At 32.0% G+C, this 20,621-nt stretch overlaps 4 protein-coding genes across 5 annotated transcripts; 1 reads left to right on the top strand and 3 right to left on the bottom strand.

The window, feature by feature from the left end:
- Positions 1-1,701: 1,701 nt before the first annotated feature.
- Positions 1,702-4,880, top strand: LOC107614458 (equilibrative nucleotide transporter 3-like). Of its 2 annotated transcripts, none has more exons than XM_021108794.2 (10): positions 1,702-1,839; positions 2,505-2,566; positions 2,665-2,769; positions 2,932-3,087; positions 3,175-3,318; positions 3,403-3,508; positions 3,603-3,775; positions 3,859-4,019; positions 4,115-4,373; positions 4,473-4,880. In XM_021108794.2, exons 2-10 carry the CDS (start codon positions 2,531-2,533, stop codon positions 4,578-4,580), a joined length of 1,248 nt encoding a protein of 415 aa, XP_020964453.1. In that variant the 5' UTR covers positions 1,702-1,839; positions 2,505-2,530; the 3' UTR covers positions 4,581-4,880. The 2 variants fall into 2 exon arrangements, with proteins under 2 accessions (XP_020964453.1, XP_020964454.1); XM_021108795.2 differs by having other exon boundaries at positions 1,829-1,963.
- A 1,963-nt stretch (positions 4,881-6,843) lies between these two features.
- On the bottom strand, positions 6,844-8,313 carry LOC107614380 (putative GPI-anchored protein At4g28100). Its single transcript, XM_016316588.3, has 2 exons — positions 7,619-8,313; positions 6,844-7,530 (listed from the first exon to the last, which is right to left on the bottom strand). Exons 1-2 carry the CDS (start codon positions 8,192-8,194, stop codon positions 7,216-7,218), a joined length of 891 nt encoding a protein of 296 aa, XP_016172074.1. The 5' UTR covers positions 8,195-8,313; the 3' UTR covers positions 6,844-7,215.
- Positions 8,314-12,422: 4,109 nt separating this feature from the next.
- Positions 12,423-13,767, bottom strand: LOC107614379 (transcription factor MYB102-like). The gene is made up of 3 exons (XM_016316587.3): positions 13,569-13,767; positions 13,363-13,492; positions 12,423-13,284 (listed from the first exon to the last, which is right to left on the bottom strand). Exons 1-3 carry the CDS (start codon positions 13,702-13,704, stop codon positions 12,585-12,587), a joined length of 966 nt encoding a protein of 321 aa, XP_016172073.1. The 5' UTR covers positions 13,705-13,767; the 3' UTR covers positions 12,423-12,584.
- A 4,543-nt stretch (positions 13,768-18,310) lies between these two features.
- Positions 18,311-20,235, bottom strand: LOC107612141 (coumaroyl-CoA:anthocyanidin 3-O-glucoside-6''-O-coumaroyltransferase 2-like). The gene is made up of 2 exons (XM_016313962.3): positions 19,518-20,235; positions 18,311-19,391 (listed from the first exon to the last, which is right to left on the bottom strand). The coding sequence occupies exons 1-2, from the start codon at positions 20,207-20,209 to the stop codon at positions 18,593-18,595; spliced, it is 1,491 nt and encodes a 496-aa protein (XP_016169448.1). The 5' UTR covers positions 20,210-20,235; the 3' UTR covers positions 18,311-18,592.
- Positions 20,236-20,621: the final 386 nt, after the last annotated feature.

Here is a 20,621-nt window from a genome sequence, read left to right on the forward strand (position 1 = left end):
CGTGCGCGCTATTCATTTTTGGGGTTAGTTGATTCAGCAGATAGTCAAATTTGGACAAAAGAAATTATTAAGTAGAAAGTTTAATTAGAGTAATACAATTGTTAAAAGATAACGTAAGTATTTTAAGATAAGCTCAACAAAAATAAAAATTTCGTGTGAAATAAAATGATAAAAACTCGTTTGATTCTGATTTTCAGTAAAATAAAAAATGTAAAAACGTGATCTATGGATCCTTTAGACTTTCAGATTTTTACTGAAAATAGGAGAGTGCATTGGTGGGAAAATTTTGAATAGGATATATGAAGTTAGGTAGTAGTTTCCACGCTTTTGATTTGTCGTGTGGGAGAGAGAAACCTGTACGACAATATGGTGTGAGGAGAAAGGTATTTTATTTGGCTATGGGATGACACAAATCAGAAGTACCGATTTATTTGCATTGTTTTGTTTTTTAAACCAACAATCACAAATCGGACGGTACGATTTGTGATTTCGAAAATAAAAAAAAAATTTAATGTTAAAATCGGACTGTCCAATTTTTATTTTAACAAATAAAAAGAATAAAAAATACAAATCGGACCCTCCGATTTGGAGTTTAATTTTTTCTTCAAGCAAATCGGACCCTCCGATTTAAAGTTTAATTTTTTCTTCAAATTTGTAATTTATTTTTTCATCAAACAAATTGGACCGTCCGATTTGAATAAAACACCGTATAAAAAAAATACCTAATTTTTCAATAATAATATATTACATATATATTTAATCAATATAATAGTTTCCACCTTCACAACCTCATTGTCGTTGACATTCATAAAGACAAACAGATTCCTCAATGTTGAAGTAATAGCCATGTGAATCCAACGAAGGGACTAATAAATGATTTTGCAATAAAAGAAAATTGAGGGATTTGAAAATTAACCAACTTCTGTGGCATCTTGTACGTCATTGTAAATGTTGACTTATAATGGACACAATCACACAAATGAATTACTAGTACTATTATTAGCAGTAGTAATATATGTAACGGATGTGGATACATGGAAGAATAATGATGCATATGCCAGCCGATTGATTTGAATAACACTAAGTGTGAGCATGATGGCAAAGTCAACGGTCCCATCCCAGCTGCGAAATATGAAGTATGAACGCAAACCATGAGCCATTGAATTCCACGCAGCATTCATATTGATCGATTTGAGTTAGTTGAATGACTATTTAAATAAATATTGGAGTCTGAGTCTTAATTTATATGTATAATATATAATAATTTATTAATTAACGATAAATTTTTTAATAGAATTCAAATTCGTAATAAATTAATTTTTGATTTATCGAATTAAAAAATATTTATTTTATATTAATAATTAAATAATGACTGATTTGTAGTATAAATATAGCTTGATTATTTAATTTATTATGGTAATCATCGTCATCGATATGACAACTATTAGCATAATATTCAAAATGCTACTAAATGAAGAAAAAACTTGAATTAAGAAAATGCTCCTATAAAAAGAAAGAAATCGAATAAGAAAGAATTAATAGGATAAGAGAGAAATTAAAAAAAAAATATTAGATAAGAGAAAAATAAAAAAAAAAGAGATAATTTGAATTATTAATTTTATACTTATCAATTATATTATTATTATTATCTCTATTTATAATAAATAACACTAACTAATAGAACTATTCAAATTTAAACTTTGGACTCACTTTTACTCATTATGGTCAAATGTTGTCCACCAACATGGTACGAGAATAGATTAAGATTCTGGTTTATCCTAGCTAGAATGCGGAATCATATTTCTCCCACTTCCATATGCTTCTCGGTTGAGTTGTAGAGTAAGCTTTTCCTTCATTAGTTAATCTGCTTTGCTTTCAAGCCAAATTAAAGCTTCACTACATCACACAAACACAATTGATATTTGATTTTCTACTTTTTAAATGGCACTATATGGAATTGCTGGTAACTTAGCTTGGTCTGCCCCCTTTTCTGCATATAATATATGTGTATATGTATATGTATGGCGACATAAATTTTGTTTATTCTTGTTGATTGTTATTATCTTCAAAGAAAAATGCATATTTTTCATATATGTGTATATCACCATTATGGCGCTTAGATTCCACTGGTAAGATGCCACCAATTCTCTATATACTAATTAATTACTCTTATTTTATATATATAGGTTCCGTGCCCTCAGCTATTATTGATTAAGAAATACTTAGTATATATTCCAATCAAAATGTTTATAATTATTATCAATTTATGACCCCTTTTTTTTAGCATTTTCAACGTTTTCTGTTAATCAAAAGCCATGCTATTTCTTATTTTTTATTTTCTGGGGTGATGAGAGTTATATGAGTTGCACATGGTCCCAGGACTGTTAAAGAATTCAATTTACAGATATTATATGTGGTGATGGCTCATTATTATATAGTAGATAGTAGATATTATAAACAGATTATATAAGGCTTCTCCATAGTATAAATTTTCCTTCTTGTAGATTGAATAGAATCATCCACTGTCGCCATGGATAACAGTAGTGATGTTCCAGCACGTGTTCAGGTTTGTGTAGGATCTACTACTAATTATATTGGATCTTAGGAACACTAAGGCAAACGAAATTGTAATTTCCATTTTTCTTTTTTATTTGGTATTAACAGGGAAAATATCTTGCAATATTTGTCTGCTGGCTTCTTGGCAATGGATGTCTTTTTTCATGGAACAGCATGCTGACAATTGAAGATTACTACGTTTATTTGTTTCCGGTAACAATTTTTTCATGTATTTTTCTGTTGATGGTGCTTCTCATACATCTTAATAAAAATTTATAGCAAACTTTGATAGTTAAGTTATTAAACTTTCAACAAATCTATAAAAATAGCCACGTATCTTTGTTGTGTGATTCTCATATTCATTTGGTTATGCAGAAATACCATCCCCCTAGGGTGCTTACTCTTGTGTATCAACCATTTGCAGTTGGAACACTTGCAATACTGGCTTATAATGAGGCCAAAATCAACACAAGAATCCGGAACCTATTTGGATACACTCTCTTTTTCATAAGCACTTTGTTGGTCTTAATTGTAGGTCCTCTTAAATTAACTTGTTTGTGAGTTTTGATTTCTTTTTAGGATGGTTTTGATTAAAATCTTCCTGTCAATCTCCATTAGTTGGATTTAGCAACATCTGGCAAAGGAGGTCTTGGAACTTACATTGGTATATGCGCAATTAGCGGCACTTTCGGGGTTGCGGATGCTCATGTTCAAGGTGGAATGGTGGGAGATTTGTCTTACATGAGACAAGAATTCATTCAGGTTAACATGGGTAACATAATTAGTAATTTAGAGTTTAAACATGTAATGCATTTTTTTAAATCTGGTTTAAATATCTTGTTGCAGTCTTTCCTTGCTGGTTTGGCAGCATCTGGTGCATTAACCTCTGCTTTGAGGCTAATCACAAAAGCTGCATTTGAGAATTCTAAGGATGGTCTTCGGAAAGGAGCAAGTAGGTTCTAGTTCTACTCATCAACACTCAAATTACAGCTTCTTGTCATCATAATCTTCTGTTTCTCTTATTGTTTTTTTACCTTTCCTTGCAGTTCTATTCTTTGCCATATCAACATTCTTTGAGCTTGTTTGTGTTCTTCTCTATGCCTTTGTTTTCCCCAAAATACCAATTGTGAAGTATTACCGTTCAAAAGCAGCATCTGAAGGATCCAAAACTGTTTCAGCTGACCTTGCAGCTGGTGGCATAGAAACATTATCTGAAGAAGTAATAGCCTTTTATTACTTTCCATTGTGCTACACAAATTTCTTATTTTTCAAGATTGAACTTAATGCAAATTCCCCCCCTAGGTTGAGGGATATGAAAAACAATCAGAGAGGAAGGGAATCCAGCAATTGTTACTAGAAAACATGGATTATGCACTTGACATGTTCCTAATATATACTCTCACACTATCTATCTTCCCTGGGTTCCTATCAGAAGATACTGGATCACACAGCCTAGGCACATGGTAACTTCATAAACAAGTTCTTCCATCCATTTTCGTCTGCCTTCATAACTAGACATGAACTCAGTATCATCTGACATTTCCAAATATCATACTAGGTATGCTCTTGTTTTGATTGCAATGTACAATGTGTGTGATCTGATTGGAAGATACATTCCACTAGTGAAGAAGTTGAAGTTGGAGTCCAGGAAGTTGATAACAATAATGATTCTTTGTCGGTTCCTACTTGTTCCAGCATTTTATTTCACTGCAAAGTATGGTGACCAAGGTTGGATGATATTCTTGACATCCTTCTTGGGCTTGTCCAATGGTTACCTCACTGTATGTGTTCTTACATCTGCACCAAAAGGTTACAAGGTGAGTTTTAATTTTAATATTAAAAACAAGTATACATCATACAGACAAGTTGTGAATGTGACACATTAATTTTATTATGCTTTGGAACTTTTGTTGTAGGGTCCTGAACAAAATGCATTGGGGAACTTGTTGGTGTTGTTTCTCCTTGGAGGCATTTTTGCTGGGGTGACACTTGACTGGCTGTGGTTAATAGGAAAAGACTGGTGAAAATCAAAGCATAATAAAGTCATGTGAATTTTTCTGATGAAAGGATTAGTTTCGCCTATTCTTTCTATTGGAAACAAGTGTTCTTTTTTTTTTTTTTTTTTTTTGGTCTTGGAAACAACTGTTTATAGTTTTATTTATTGTGGTGTAAGGCTAAAATGCATGCAACCTTTTGGGTCATGCCCATTCGTGAATTATCATCAATTTGGGTTTATTGCTCTACTTGGGTCTAAGGCTAATGAAAGATGGACAGCTTGACAAGCAAAGGAATTTAATTTGAGCCCACATCAACAAAAGCTTTGTGAATTTTTTTCTAACCGTGGTTCGATTTATATATATTTTTTATTTTATTATTTATGTGATGGACTTATGGTAACGTTTGAATTGAAGAAACATAAATTGTGACATGTGCCTCAATTGATAGTTTAATCCAGAATCAGCCAAGAGAAGATATAAGTCTTAAAATAGTATTTGAAGTTGCATTCGAGCCTCAAAATAATTCTTAAAGTTAATAATTTTTCAAATTTGTCCCTGACATTGCACTCCAGGACTCATAATACTCTTTGAGGGATTTTTCGTTCGTCGAAATCTTAAAATGACGTCGTTTTGAGAAGTAAAAAAAAAATTGAAAACGACGTAGTTTTATGTTTATTAAAAAAAAAAAGAAAAAAAAACACACTTTAACACCCCCCTTCCCCAACTCTTCCCGCTCTCCAACCTACCCTTTCCTCTTCCCCTTCTCTCACTCACAAGCAAGCTTTTCTCAACCCTCTTTGTCGTCGACCTCCGTTTTAGTACCGCGCCGATCGTTCCTCCCTAATCTACCCTTTTCCCTTCCTCTTCTCTCACGCTCCCAATCTGTTTCTCCGCACTACCACGAGATCCAAGTGCTTTCCGACCTCGCCGTCCAGATTTCACACTTTCTCACTATTTTCAAGCGCTCTATCAACCACCCCAACCCTCCGTCGCCACCGTCATCGCTATCGAGCCCGCCGCACTCGCCGGCGACTCCAAAGCCCACCAACAACTCCACAACGAGGCAGGTGCTCCAGGCCACAAACAGAATGTCACTCACGGTCAGCTCCAGGCGCTCTCCATTGTCTCGACTGGCAGCCCCTCCTTACTTGTCGACGTCTGCTCTCTGTTCTCTTCTTTGTCTCCCTCTGCATTTTTCTTCTCTTCTCTGCAGTAAAGGTGAGTTTTTTTTAGTTATTTAATCATTATTGTTTAATATTTTGGATGATTATTACTGTTCGTGATTGTGTTTTAATGTAGTTGTCAAGGTTGATTTTTTGTTGTTTTTGATTCTGTAATTGTTGATGTTTTTTTGTGATTGTTGCTATTTAGGTTGATTGATGCTTGTTATTTAGGTTAATTGATCTTTGTTGATTTTTTTGTGATTTTTTGTAATTGTTAGTTTTCTTAACTCTGTAATTTTTGTTTTTTGTTGGTTCTGATGATGTTGTTCTTGTTGCTACTATGAAATTGAAGAAGAAGAACAGGAAAAAAGAGAATTGGTGAAGATAAGGATTATTTTTTTTTATATAAATATAAAACGACGTCGTATTGGAGATTAGGTTTTTTTTTTTAATAAATAACAAAACGACATCGTTTTAGTCCAGCTCAGTTTTTCAGTAGCAAGGATGGATGGAAATTATTTTAAGGACTACTATGAATCTCGGAGTGTAATTTCAGGGACGAATTTGAGGAATTATTAACTTCAGAGATTACTTTGAGACTCGAATGCAACTTCAAGGACTACTTTAAGCCTTATATCACCAAGAGAAAGATCCACAGAAAAAAAAAAAAGATAATCTCTAAGAATTTACGTAACCACCGTTTTCTTAGATTGTACAAAATTCAATATCTTGGAGTCCGTTTGTGTATTAAAAATATGAATCTTAGCTTTGTTTTCATATACCCTACTCGACCAACATACTCAGTAATCAGTTCTATTCTAGGAAGCTGCTCCTCCCTCCCTACAAAAGTACTTTAGGAATATACTATATAAAAAGACCAACATTGTACAAATCAATTAATCAAGTAATTAACCAAATCATATGAACGATATAAATCAAGTATTACTAAATCATCTGTATAAATTTAAATAATTTCTTTGAAATCAAATTTGATAAATAAAAAATAGAGTTATGCTACGTGTACACCAAAATCAGCTACTAATATAAAATACATGCTAGAATATAAATACACATTGAAAATAAATTAAACTACATATGTATTTATACACAAATACATTAGTAGCTGATTTTGGTGTACAAATAGCAATTCTCTAAAAAATAATATAACTAAATTGATCAATTTATATTTGTATTTGTAAGTACAATATAAATAAGATTGAAGGAATAATTGATTTCAAACGTTGGAATATTTTCGTTAATCAATTAAGATAGTAAAAAACCCTCTCTAACTAGTAACAACCATGGGAGCTGAGAAGCAGAAATGTAAAAATTGTATGCATCTCATGGTGTCACAGCACAAGCAGCACGTAGTGACGAAAAAAAAAACGTGAATGAAGATCCAAAATGTACGAGCATAAAAGACAAAAAGTCAGAATGAATCCCTATTGTATGTTTTTTGTCCAATAGCTTCACGGGACGAGAACCTGAAAGCGTTGATTTCAAACTGAGATAATGAGGACGATGGTTACAACAATATTAAGTACGAGTATCCAAAATGGTTTCACGGGGTGATATGAGGCGTGGTCCTTTTCTAGTTGGAGGGAATCAACGGCTAAGGGCATGTTTTCCTGATCAGGGCTGCATTTTGATTGGTGCGGATGAGCACTGTACATGATGGCGCGCAACACCGCAGACACCGTTGGTATGTATGCGGTTTTGTTCTTCCTCAGCAGCCACGTCAGACCCATTAGCTGGCAGTCTCGCTTCAACATCTTCCGCCCCCTCTCATCGTTCTCCTTATTCTTCCCTTTTAACTGCCTCCCAATTACCAAAATAATATTAACATTTTAAATATTTTTATGTCAATATTTAAAAAAATATTATTTAGAAATGTATAGTGACCTTTTGAAGGGAAGAAAGGCATTTGGTGCAACCAGCGTAGGAAGAGTTTTGGCAATTCTTCTCCAAGTTGACAACAGCAGAGGTAGGGACAAGACCACCACCGTGACTGCTTCCACCGGAAAAGTTAAACGCCGCGGGGCAACTCAACGAACTTATCCGGTGAATCCTGATACCGCAGAAGCACGTTATGGCGTCGCAACTCGCGTTTGGTTGCGGAATCAACACGCTCCTGTTCTTCAGTGACTCCTGCAGCGTCTCCACGCACTTCTGAGAGTCGTCGTCCGGCATCATGGGTAGGTCTCCGGCAGAGGCCGGAGGAGGAGAGGGGGGAAGCTCGAGGGCGGACCTGGCGTGAGCGGCGAAGAGCCAGGCGGCGAGAACAGGGCAGCAGCGGCTGCGGTCGAGGGTGTCGCAGGCGCAGGCTTGGTTGACGCCGCCGAAGAGTTCGTCGGAGAGGTCGAGGTGGCAGATTTGGGTGTCAGGTTGAAGGGGGAATGAAGGGACGGTGGTGGAGGAAGCGAGAAGCGGTAGTGAAGAAGTGATGAAGAAGAGAATGATGGGAGTGAATGATTGCATCTTTTTAGCGTGTTTGAGTGAAACTGTGAAAGTGGTTCTTCTTTGGTGAGAGTAGTAACTTAGTAGGGCTGTAGGGACATAATATTATGATAGTAAGACCTATGGAAAAGTCTCTCACAAAATTTGGCTGCTTCTCTCCAGATATTTGGATTATCTTCCTTTATTCTTCTAACAATCAATTGAATAGGAAATTCGTTTTCAACTTTAGTTAATTTTAATACATACAATATGATGATCAATAACACTATCAGATCATCCAAATTAGTGAAAGATGTATGTATTTGCCTCCTGTCAAATGGGTGGGTTTTCACATTTTACCCTCAAAATCAGGTTAGTAAAAATGACTAAAAGATATATATTTTTTAAGGTTAAATATATTCTTTTTTATATAAATTTTGTTAAAAATATTTTTAAATTTTAATTTATTTTAATTTTATTTAATTTACATCAAATATATCTTAATAGTTAAATTTTAAAAAAATTTTAATTAAGATTAATTTAGCATGCAACAACTTTATAAAAATAATCTCTAACATAATTTAATAATTCTTAGTTATCAAGCGTATTACTGGATATTAGTCCTAAATTTTTTAAAATAAAACTTAATTGCAGGAATACATTTAATGTAAATTGAAAATTTTTAAAATAAAATAAAATTTAGCAATATTTTTAAAATATTTGATAAATTTCACGAAAAAAAAAATTATTTTACTTATCTTTTATTTAAAATATATTTTCTAATAAAATTAATAATAAAAAATAAACGGGTTTGATCTCGTTCTTTATTAGAGAAGAGCCTTTCCCATCTATTTAACTCCTTGGTTCATAAAGAAAACCAAATAATATGAATCAGGCCTTCTGATCATTTCAATTGAAGATTATGAAAAAAAATATGTATTATTTTGTGCATTAAAAAAATATAGTTTTTACTACTATTTTGTGTATTAAAAAGATATAGTTTTTGCTACCTAAACATGATATATTATTTTTTATATACACAAAATCAAAATTAATTCATATATATATATATATATATGATGATGATGATGATGATGATGATGATTATAAAGCGAAAATTTAAATGTAAAAGGATGCCCTTTAAGACGTTCATCACTTGTGTGCTTCACCTTGCGCGGGCATAGAAGAACGATATTATAGTAATAGAATAACAAAGATGATGAAGAACGTAACTACGTAAGATTCCACGATGTTAACTGTTATGGATTAGTATTAATATCACGTGTTATTTGCTATTGTATGAACAAAATGTAGAAGACTATATATTGTTGTTTTTTGACATGCGACGAGTCTCTCTCTCTATGGAACTGATGGTCCAAAATATGAGAAGGCTCCACATTGATGCCACTTTTTCTGTTTTCCTTTTTGGACAAATGATGATAACTTTTTCTAATTGTCAACATAAAAAGTTTACTTTTGGACTAAGCTATGGTGCAACATATATACACACACAAAATGAGAAAATTAATTATTAATGCAAAATAGATGAATTTTCCTTCATTTTATAGCAAATTAAAAGTGTTTAATGTAATAGGAAAAGTATAGGGTACCAATATATTATCTGCCAATTTATTGTCAATAATAATTAGTTATTATATTATATTTTAAATACATGTATAAAGAGATACATCTAGAAAATACATCTATATATAAAGATATTTCCATTAGATACAATCATAAAAAATATATTTTTATTAGACACATCTACAAAAACACTTCCATTAAATACAATCATAAACAAGAGTTGGTAAAAGTTGGCAGAAATACTGTTGGTAATGTAGCGGGATTGAATGTAATAAGATTATAAGACTATAATTAAGGAAAAATTAATAAACATATTATGAAAGAAACAAATTAATCATTTAATTTTAAGGATGTAAACCTTAATTAAACCTTGAACACTAAATATTTATTTGGCCTTTTGATAATTAAGTTGATTATTGATATGATAGATTGTTGCCCCAATTTTTCTGGAAGCTAAGACGCGTTCCGTGTTTGAAATCTCTCCAACAGGAAGCACAAAAGGAAACTACTTTTGGAGCTTAAGAGTTGTGTTTCAATCGTGGGTGAGTGAGGAACAAATCCACCTTATCGCAATGTCTCATATCTAAATGTGAAAGTAAAAAGATACCCTATAAAATACAACCTTCTCCGCTTGCATTCTTTGTTCATACACATGAAGTTATGGACACAAATATGCCAACACCACAATCTCCACAAAATGGCAAGTTCTTTCGTTTCCCACTTCTCGTTGAAGCAATTCCTACAGAATTTTTTAGAATAATTGAGCATGTAATGACAAGAATTCACTTTTATCGCCGCATTCATAAGCATAATCATAATCATAAATAATGTCAAAGATCAACTTTGAAATAATGGCACACGACAACTCACACTCCCTGTGTGCCGAAAGGCAAATAGAAGAAGGATAATATAAGCTAGCTAGCGATGATGATTGAAGACTATAGATACGAAATTATTAAAGCGCATGAAATAGAGGTAATTAAAGCTCGCGTTTTCGTTGGTCTAAAGCATCATCATTATTCACGATCTTCAAAAGTCTGTGGTGTACTGTGTACACACACATGTACAACTTTGAAGCAACTTTGGATAAGAATCTGGCATGTGATGGAAAATGATGTTTCGTGCCAATTAAAATTAACCTCTATGAGAACCTTCATCACCACACACTGTGCAATCTCTCTATTTTTTGAAACGGTTCTGCTACGTTACCAACACTATATCTGCCAACTTCTGCCAACTCTTATTTATAATTGTATTTCATAGAAGTATCTTCGTGGATGTGTCTAATAAAAATGTCTTTTTATAGTTGTGTTTAATAGAAGTTTCTTTATAGATATATTTTCTAGATGTGTCTCTTTATATATGTATTTAAAATATAATAATTAATTATTGTTGGCAATAAGTTGGCAGATAATATGTTAGTATCTTATATGAAATGGTCTTACATCTAACCGGGACGAGAAAATAGGCTGAATCCGTCAAACCTGACTCGTCAAATTTACCAAAAAAGCAAGTCAAACTAGTATTTTAAATCCGCTAAATTAAAAAATTATCAAATTTGCGAATTTTAATAGAACGGGACGGCCAATCTACTGACCCAAAGTTTTTTTTTTTAAAATAAAAAAGTGATTATTAGTGCTACAAAAATTATAAATTATATCATTTTTAAATATTTTTTTATTTTATTATTAACTTTAGTTATTTTATTTTACACTTTCATATATATATTCAAATTATATAATTTTTTTTAAAAATAAAAATAATTTTATTGATAGATATTATTTTAAATAATTATATTAAAGTTAAAAATAAAAAAAAATAAAAAAATATATTATAATTTGACTATTTTTTATTTATATTTATTTTTTAATTATTATTTTTTAATTAATTTTTTAAAAGAGAATGTTAAACGCGATAATCCGACCCGTTGATCCGTCAATTTGTCATAAAACAGAATGAGATAATATTTTAAATCCACTTTATTTAATAGGGCAGAGTAGTCTACCTCATATTTAGTTAAACTTTGATAGAATAGAACAAAATGAAAAAAGAAAGAGGACTATACCCACTTTATCACCTCTACATCTAAGTTGCTTCTATTTTCTATGAGTATATGAAGTAATTATGAAAAACTTCAAGAAAATTAAATTGTAAATTGTCTGTTTGTTGTCTTTATATTGAAACAAAGTTTAATTTTGGGTTCAAATAATTATTCCTCCAACTAATGGTGGAGCAAGATTGTTGATAGTTTTCTTTGATAATAAGTTGTATTATATAAATTTTTATCAAAAACACTATTTATATATTAAAATTAATCATTATATATTTGTGTATAAATATATATTATTTAATTTATTTTTAATATATATTTTATATTATAACATATATTTTATATTAATAATTAATTTTAGTGGCTAATTTTAATATCCACCTAGTATTGTTAATAATTTATAACATTCCCTTATACAAGATTCCGTTACCATCTAATATACCTTTTTTCTCCTTTATTAGGTGAGAAAAGTTTAACTTAGAAATTGACTCATAAAAAGAAAGTGCTTATTATGAAAATTGCAAAGATACAATAATAATAACTATTATTCTATTATATACATAATTAGTAACTAGCTAGGGAAAATCTATGGGGGAAAAAAAACTAGAGATTGCAAAAAAGAGAAGCTGTTTATAAAATAAAGACATTTGTTATCAACACAGGTATTGACAACTGGAAATTGAAGAAAACAAAGAATTAAAATAACAACCAAAGTACAAATTCTGTATGGTCCAAAATCAAATATTACAACAAAAGGAAAAAGAAAATTGCAAACTACTTTAAAGTAGATATATATATTTACAAGAAGTCATTAATATCAAGACTCTCTGGAATCTCTAATTTGAAAAGCTCACTGCAATAGGTGTCCCTCTCTTCCTGTTCTGTGTTGCTGCTATTCACATAAGTTGATGATGAAGTCAAAGGCGTTGTTGTTGGGGTCGACAGAGGCGTCGACATAACCGATTCATACCCCATGTTTTGATCACTACTACCATTGTTTATGTACTGTAACAATTCATTCTCTAACAAATCAACTTGGTTTTGCTGAGACACATTCAAATTCTCCCCAAGATATGAAGAAGGAGTAGTAGCAAATGAATTATTCATCGCGTTACAATTATTATTACTCACCAAGTCAATCACATTGGTGGTTTGATTTGGTATCTGAAACTGATGATTCAGTAGTTGTTGAGAATCGGAATTCGCCCCAGCATTGATCAGTTGTGGTAGATTCTGAGTCTGATGAGATAATAGGGATGCAGTGGCTACAAGCTTCAGCAATTCAGGGTTGACCAACAAGCCTTGCAGATTCAGAATTGATGAGGGGTTCCCTAAAGCTGATCTTAATACAGAGGACATGTCCAGTAGATCGAGTCGCGGCGCATGAGTAACCGGATCAATCCCCATTCTTAGCAGCCTTTTCCTTATGTGTGTGTTCCAGTAGTTCTTTATCTCATTGTCCGTTCTTCCTGGCAATCGCGCAGCTATTGCAGACCACCTAAACGCAGAAACATTATTACTGTCTGATATATTTGACTAAACTGTTTAACATAATACGTGTTGTTCTAAGGCTTACTTGTTCCCCATGAAGCTGTGAAGCTGGATGATGGTTTCTTCTTCTTCAAAGGAGAATCTTCCTCTCTTGATATCAGGTCTTAGGTAATTTGTCCATCTAAGGCGGCAACTCTTGCCACATCTTTGCAGACCTATGATTATGATTTTTTTAATCTACATGAATTAAAAGAAAGTGAAATAAAAGAATATTATAATAAATAAACTTACCGGCATTCTTGGGGAGGGATCTCCAGTTTCCAGGTCCATGTTTCTGGATGTAGTGGACAAGCTTGAGATCTTCCTCTGGTGTCCATGGACCTCTCTTGAGTCCATTATTCTTGTCACAACAAGGTACTCTTCCCATTGTGGTAGCTAACAAGCACAAGAATATTAATTTAGTATTTCAAAAGGGTATGTAGGGTGTGTGGAATAATGAAGATTCTAGTGAAAAGGAACACTTGGCTATGTGTTTTTATAGCACAAGAGGAAAAAGCAGGGGTTTCTTTTATGTTTGAAGTCAACATGATTTGGCGCCGCCCTACTGCCACGTACTCTCTAGTCTCTATACATTCATTTTGCGTTTCTACGTATATGCTATATCCATACGTATATGCATATATTCAGTGGCGAACTAATTTTTCAAAGTCATTAATTTAACTCATCAAACACCCTACTAATGATGACAAAATATATGCACTGGCTAATTAATTCGATCTTATCTTGTAATTTTACCGTATTAATTAGTAATTGGTAAATATATTTTTGTAAGTGTTAAAAAGGGTAGTAAAGACGTACATATATACTAATACCTATAGAATAATTGGAATAAAATCTACCTAAAGTAGTCTTGTTCAGTATATTAGTAATTAATTAATCATTCATATTATATACACACTAAAATCAGTTATCAAAATTAATTATTAATATAAAATATATGTTAAAATATAAATATATATTAAAAAATAAATTAAACTATACATGTATTTATAAATAAATATATTAATAATTAATTTTAATATATAAATAATATTTTTTTAATGAATATATAGTATACATATACGAATGTAAACTTGAACAATCAACATTGGTTGTATATAAAACAAGGAATGAAGACAAGGGATGGAGCTGACTCTTCTTGCATGATGAGAAAGTTTTTGAGTTTGACCTTGGTTTTAGTCTTTTAGATTCATCCTGTGCTGCAATGGACGGTAAGGTTGTTAAGTTCCCTTATCAACATTGGAGAAAATGTGTTTTTCTGTTACATAACTTACTACTTGGTTTTAGTAGGGTTACATTTTTCACCCTTCTGAGCTTTCATTTTGAATTTCTCTACACGCTAATGTCACGTCTTATAAGTTGTAAGGTTCTAACTTATCCTATACATTACCGTTACCTCTTCTTTGATTGCCAAGTTTTTACATTACACCAGTCGGTCACTCAAGATAGGAAACTTCTTAAATAGGTATCATATGCGCATTAAAGTATAAATTTCAATCATAATAGATAAATGTTTATATGATTTAAATCTATGCTATCAAATTATTTTATTAATTGCATAATACCAAGCCTAATAGGTTGTATCATAGTATATCATTCTTGAATAGATTTGAAATTTTACCCTTTTCTTTTTTTTCATAGGCCAAATCATTGACATATAATCTATAAACATATGGGTTTAGATCCTAATGATATCCTAATCGCGATCGGAGCACATTAACTTATTTGGTGTCAAAATAAGAATTATATTTTTAATTTCACTGCGATTTATAAATTTATCATCTCATTTCGTTTTATGCATATTTTATAGCTTATGCGTGTTATTAAAATTAGTTATTAGTATAAAATATATATTAAAATATAAAATATATATTAAAAATAAATTAAATAATATATGTATTTATATATAAATACATAAAAATTAATTTTAATAGCTAAATTTAATATATAAATAATATTTTTATAAAAATAAATATCTTCTATATCAATTATTTAAAAAGTTATTTAAATAATAAATTAGTAATAACTGATGATAGTGTAAAATTGAGTCATATTACATAGCGGACAGTTTTATAGGCAATTTAAAAAATAAAAATATTAACTAACTAAAAATATTTTATATTCCTTTTCTTGTTAAAAAACAAGTACGGGTAAAAATATATTATTAACTACATATTAACAACTTAAAAAAACTTTTGATTACTCTAATAATTTTTTTAAAAAAAACTTTTACATCACTAGCTAATATATTAAAATTAAATTTATAAAAAATATAAAAAGCCCGCGGTGTTTTAGAAATGATTAAAACTTTTTTTTTCCAAACAAATCATTGGGCTGATAACTAAATGATGTGTCACTTCTTATACAAATGTCGAGGAATGTGTGGCCAATATTTCTTGGAAGAGAGCTTGTTACCAAAATGGATCATCTCCAATTTTTTTAACATGTGAGAAAATGGAGTGTAATTTCTCATTATTAACTTTATAAGTAGGGCCAGAATTAAATATGAGAGAAAGTATTAAAGAGTGAGAGATCACAATTGACACCATCTAATTTTTTTTTACTGGAGAGGATCCACTCCCGCTTGTTAGAGAGCAAATATATTATATATGAGACAGGTGTCTTTCTGATTCCAAAGAGTGAAGTCAACGCTTCTATAAACTGTTGACATCTGTGTTCTGCGGTTTGCAACAAGCAAGGTGAAGATTATTGATCCATGATGAGTTTATGCTTCGTGACCACACATTCAAAAAAGCCATTTGAAAATCAGGTGCAAAAATCCATCAACCTTTCATCTAACTTAATGTGGGATTTGCAAGTCAAATGCTATGTGTTAGTTTCATTATTTTCTTCTCACTTTTTTCTTTTTCTTTATTTTTCTTCCTAAAAAAGATGACATTATTATATTAACAGTCGGAGATCTCATACGATCTATTAATTGCTTGCTCGTTGTGAAGTCCTTTTGATGTGCTTCATTACTGGAGAAATGGTGGCTTCTTTTTGGCCTTGCTTGCACAGAATAATAATCTATATAGAACAGCCATTATTATTGATTATCTGTTCTCATGTTGAAGAATGCATAATAGCGTCAAGTATAAACGAAAAAATATAAAATTTTTAAGTTAATAAGATCGTCCATAAGTCATAGGTGATAATTGGTACCTGTACATAATATTATATGCTCCGTTTAAGTAACTTGAAATTCTAAATGCAAATTTGTTTTAATAATAGTGAGTCTTCTATTATTGCATTGCTTATACTATATTTTAAACAGAAAGGGCTTTTTTCCCCTTTAACTAATCACCTTTTCTCCTTAAAAATAATCCTAAATTCAGGCTTTGCAAAGGCTTTAACTTGAGCCATACATATTATTATTAGTTGCAATTATTAGTGAAATAATTATTTATCACACATAGTCTTTTGACTTTGCATGAATTTTTATATAATTTTTTGTTTATGTTTTATGCTGAATTTTTTTTAGAATTCAATAAAGATCGAATTTTAGATTTTTTGATTATAAAAACTGTGATATCGTGTTATAAAATCACTTGTTCCAAAATTTAAAAAATATACATAAATAATTATATATTTATATATATCTAACAGATTTTTTTATTAGTTTAAAATTTTTGGATATGTAATTTCATAACATTGTAAGCTTCTATGATTTAATAAAATTTAATATTGATTGTTCCAAAAAAATTTCAACATAATTACATAAAGCAAATTAGAAAAAAATATTTATGCACAAGATTTAAACCCAAAGAAGTTCTTATTAGGTGAGTTCATTTGTCTTTCTTGTTATAAACTTAATTACAGGATTAGTTTGAGAGAGAATCTATGTATGTCCAAAAAAGAGCTGAAATAACCACACATAGCTTATAAAATAGAGTAGTCAATAACAAAGTGTTATAGCCTCATAGACATAGGGTATATACTATATAGACCTCGCAACAGTACGCCTTCGCTGGAGTTTGTAACTAACATATATATATTACATTGAATTTTGTACACACAATACGCCACTGCTGAACTAAATTTATAATTGTATACATATTTAAAATAAATAAATAAAAAAAGAGGAATGCTAGGGGACCAGCAATTTTGGTGTTTTGTAACCATCAATTGGTTATCAATAGTGTTTTTAATGGTGTGAGATTACATCTAATGGTGGAGATCATTCACTTTTGTTTTGATGGTTAAGTGCTGGCCAGAAAACACAAAAGTTACTGGCCACTAGACTTTTTCATAAAATAATTACGTCCTTGTTGATGTAATAGAAAGCGTAGCATATATTGATATATATAGTTTACTCTATTTTACACTTAGTTGTATCATTTAGCAATCAGAAAGATTGATATCTTGCATTCTCTAAACATTATAATATATAATAAGCAAATTATTATATATGCATGTTTCCGATCCCTTTGTGTTTCCAACATGTGGTTATCAACCGTATCTATATCTATACCGAAGAATCCGAAATCTGAGTGAGCGTGTGTGGGCTAGAAAACAATCATGCGTCACCATTATACCTATATATATGTTTTAAATTTGTGCCCTTATAGATTTTAATCACATATATATATGATCACGTAACGCCTTAACATGTCATAAAATTAGATGTTTTTGGTGGCGAATGCATATGGTTTATGCCTTATACCTAAAATAGTAGTGTGATAATTCATTGAACAATAGGTGTGTTTATAATGTGAATGTTGTGTGATATATTCAAAATCCCAACAAACTTTGAATTTAATTGGGTTAATATATATTTTGGCGTTGTGTTGGTGGTGTTGGGTGGTGTATGTGGTGCATGGTAAAGGTACCACGTAGAGGAGGATCACGCTGCTCTCTAGAGGTTCACAACATTTTTTTAGTTACGGGTGGGAGCTTTAAAGATACGATGACGCACTTATTTTACTAATTGGGAATTATTCGGAACTTAATTAACAGAGATTATTGAAGCCTTGTTGCCACAACAACTGCACACGTGTTCTGTATTCTTTTTTTTTTTTGGTAAAAAAAAAAATAGACCGAACCTGTTGCTCAAACTAACAGTTTTATTTGATCCATTGGGCTTTCAAGCAATGACCCAAAAAATAAAAGCTAGATATGTGCTGGCCCACTACAGCTTTCTTAAAAAGTTGCTCTATATCATCTCTTCATTTTATTAATTTTTTTTATACTGAATTATTTCACCTAAAAAAACTAGTTAAATTTTTAATGATCATCTTTAACTACTTAGCTTGTCTTTAAGCAAAGACTTGAAGTCCTTGTTGAAGCTTATCTTGAAAACTCTGGAATTCAGCTTTTCTAAACACCATCCCAAACTCAATCCCTCCTTTTTCAGTGTCACCAGTCTCCGCAATGGACATAACTCTGAATGAATGCAGCATTTCCACTTTAACAGGCCTTCCAAACCCAAAATCAGTGTCATACACACCGAACTTGTGGGACCCAGCCACAAGCAACCCACTATTCCCCAACACAAACAACTTGATAAACGTTGACTTCCAATTCTCCGCACCCCAAAACGGCTCCTCCTTCATGTCGTTTACAGCCTTGTCAATAACCCTTGCCGCATTCACAAACCCACCTTCCCCTTTCAGCTCCTTCCTCTTCAGCGTTGCATGGCATCTCGTTATGCAGTTTCCGAAGTAATTCTCCGCAATCGGATACTCTAGACGCTCTCTAACATCAGCTGGGAAACGAATACAATCCTCTTCTTCCTCTTCCTCTTCCTCTTCATCTCTGTGTTTTGTTTTAACCAGGGTACTCCATAAAAAAGCACATGTCACAACGAAAGATGATAAATATTGCGGCGCTTCGCTTCTGTTGCTTTTCTTTAACTCATTCAGCGCAAACCTTTTCATTCCCTCTGTCTCTTTTCTACCAAATATGATTGTTGCTTTAACGTATTCCTCTTCCTCTTCTGCTCGAAGACTTCCAGTTTGACTTTGACTAACAACTTTGTCCTTGAAAGTTTGCCACTCACCGAAATAATCATTCAAGAAAATGGACTCGAGTCCCTTCGGATCCTTCAACACTCCCCTATCAATTATTCAAAAAAGATCATATAATGCTATATGTATAATATTAAATTTGAAGTTAAATAATTTTATCCTAATGTAAAGTCGAATTAATATAACTGAAAGGACCTAAGTTTCCGATTGCTACCTATCGAAGCATGGCGGTGGTGGTAGGTACTTGTCTAGAAGCGTTGATTCAACTTCTTCACCGTTTCTTATTATTGTTCCACAAAGAGAAGACCAAGATTTCATGAATTGGCCACAAGACCTATCATCCATCACGTGACAATAATTTATGGCAATGCAAACGCCACGGTTTGCAAAAACCGTGGCTTTCAAGGCCAAAATTGGAAACACGAGTGTGTCGTCACCACTATCATGATCATGATGCATGGCTTTGCCTACCAGATTGGGAGCCAAGGTACGCAAATCATTGATGCTTTTTGGGTTGTTGCTTGCTAAAAGGTTGAAATCCAAGGAAGACTCGACGACGGTGAAGGCCACGGAGTCTTCATTTGTGCATTGAATGAAGGGCTTGTGTGGCGGTGGTGGACAAAGGAGGTTACCGGCAAGAGGAAAGAAACTTTGGAGGGTGAGTGAGAGAGAACGCTTGAGATATGGAAGGGTAGTTTGGTAAAAATGGCTGGTGGAAAAAGGGAATTTGTAGAAGAATAAGCGTTTGACATAGATTGGACCAGCTAAGGGTATGTCAAGGAATGTGAGGGGAAAAGACTTATTATTGATTTTGGCATCATTTTCAATGGATGCTACTACACCAACTTGAAATTGATGCTCAACTAGCTTATTAATATTATCGCTAGAATTTTCCATTTGTGCCATTCTTAATTGGTTCAAATTTAAAAGTAAGCTATTGATATACATACACATATATATACACACACATTTACTCCAATATCTTGCTTGCTTTCGTGCTTGATCAATTCCAAGTTCAAAGCTGACGTTAGTTCGTGGAACGTAATGCTTCATTTTGCGGTGACGAATATGAACATGGAATACTTATTTAAGTGTAAAATATTATTTTTCTTTATTTTATCAACCCATGCTATACGAAACCCAATTTATGATTCTTTTACACAGCAGACAAGAAAGAAAAAAGAAACTCAGAAAAATGTGACATTGAGTAGTCTATTAAGTGATGAGCGACTCTACTCTATGACATTGGCTCCCTATATTTTTTCATTATATATTATTGAAAACATTTCAAGTGTATTGGGGAGTATCGGTGCATCAG

Source organism: Arachis ipaensis, chromosome B8, assembly GCF_059453495.1.
Source record: "Arachis ipaensis isolate K30076 ecotype BB chromosome B8, ASM5945349v1, whole genome shotgun sequence".
NCBI lineage: Eukaryota > Viridiplantae > Streptophyta > Magnoliopsida > Fabales > Fabaceae > Arachis > Arachis ipaensis.

Bases quoted from the DNA above. Each gene is read 5' to 3' on its own strand.
- LOC107614458 (XM_021108794.2), top strand. From the start codon at position 2,531: ATGGATAACAGTAGTGATGTTCCAGCACGTGTTCAG. The intron at 3,088-3,174 runs GTAGGTCCTCTT...AATCTCCATTAG, and splicing joins GCACTTTGTTGGTCTTAATT to TTGGATTTAGCAACATCTGG. The intron at 3,776-3,858 runs GTAATAGCCTTT...TTCCCCCCCTAG, and splicing joins TAGAAACATTATCTGAAGAA to GTTGAGGGATATGAAAAACA.
- LOC107614380 (XM_016316588.3), bottom strand. From the start codon at position 8,194: ATGCAATCATTCACTCCCATCATTCTCTTCTTCATCACTTCTTCACTA. The intron at 7,531-7,618 runs GTCACTATACAT...ATTGGGAGGCAG, and splicing joins GCCTTTCTTCCCTTCAAAAG to TTAAAAGGGAAGAATAAGGA.
- LOC107614379 (XM_016316587.3), bottom strand. From the start codon at position 13,704: ATGGGAAGAGTACCTTGTTGTGACAAGAATAATGGACTCAAGAGAGGT. The intron at 13,493-13,568 runs GTAAGTTTATTT...TCATAATCATAG, and splicing joins ATCCCTCCCCAAGAATGCCG to GTCTGCAAAGATGTGGCAAG. The intron at 13,285-13,362 runs GTAAGCCTTAGA...TTCTGCGTTTAG, and splicing joins CACAGCTTCATGGGGAACAA to GTGGTCTGCAATAGCTGCGC.
- LOC107612141 (XM_016313962.3), bottom strand. From the start codon at position 20,209: ATGGCACAAATGGAAAATTCTAGCGATAATATTAATAAGCTAGTTGAG. The intron at 19,392-19,517 runs GTAGCAATCGGA...AATAATTGATAG, and splicing joins CCACCGCCATGCTTCGATAG to GGGAGTGTTGAAGGATCCGA.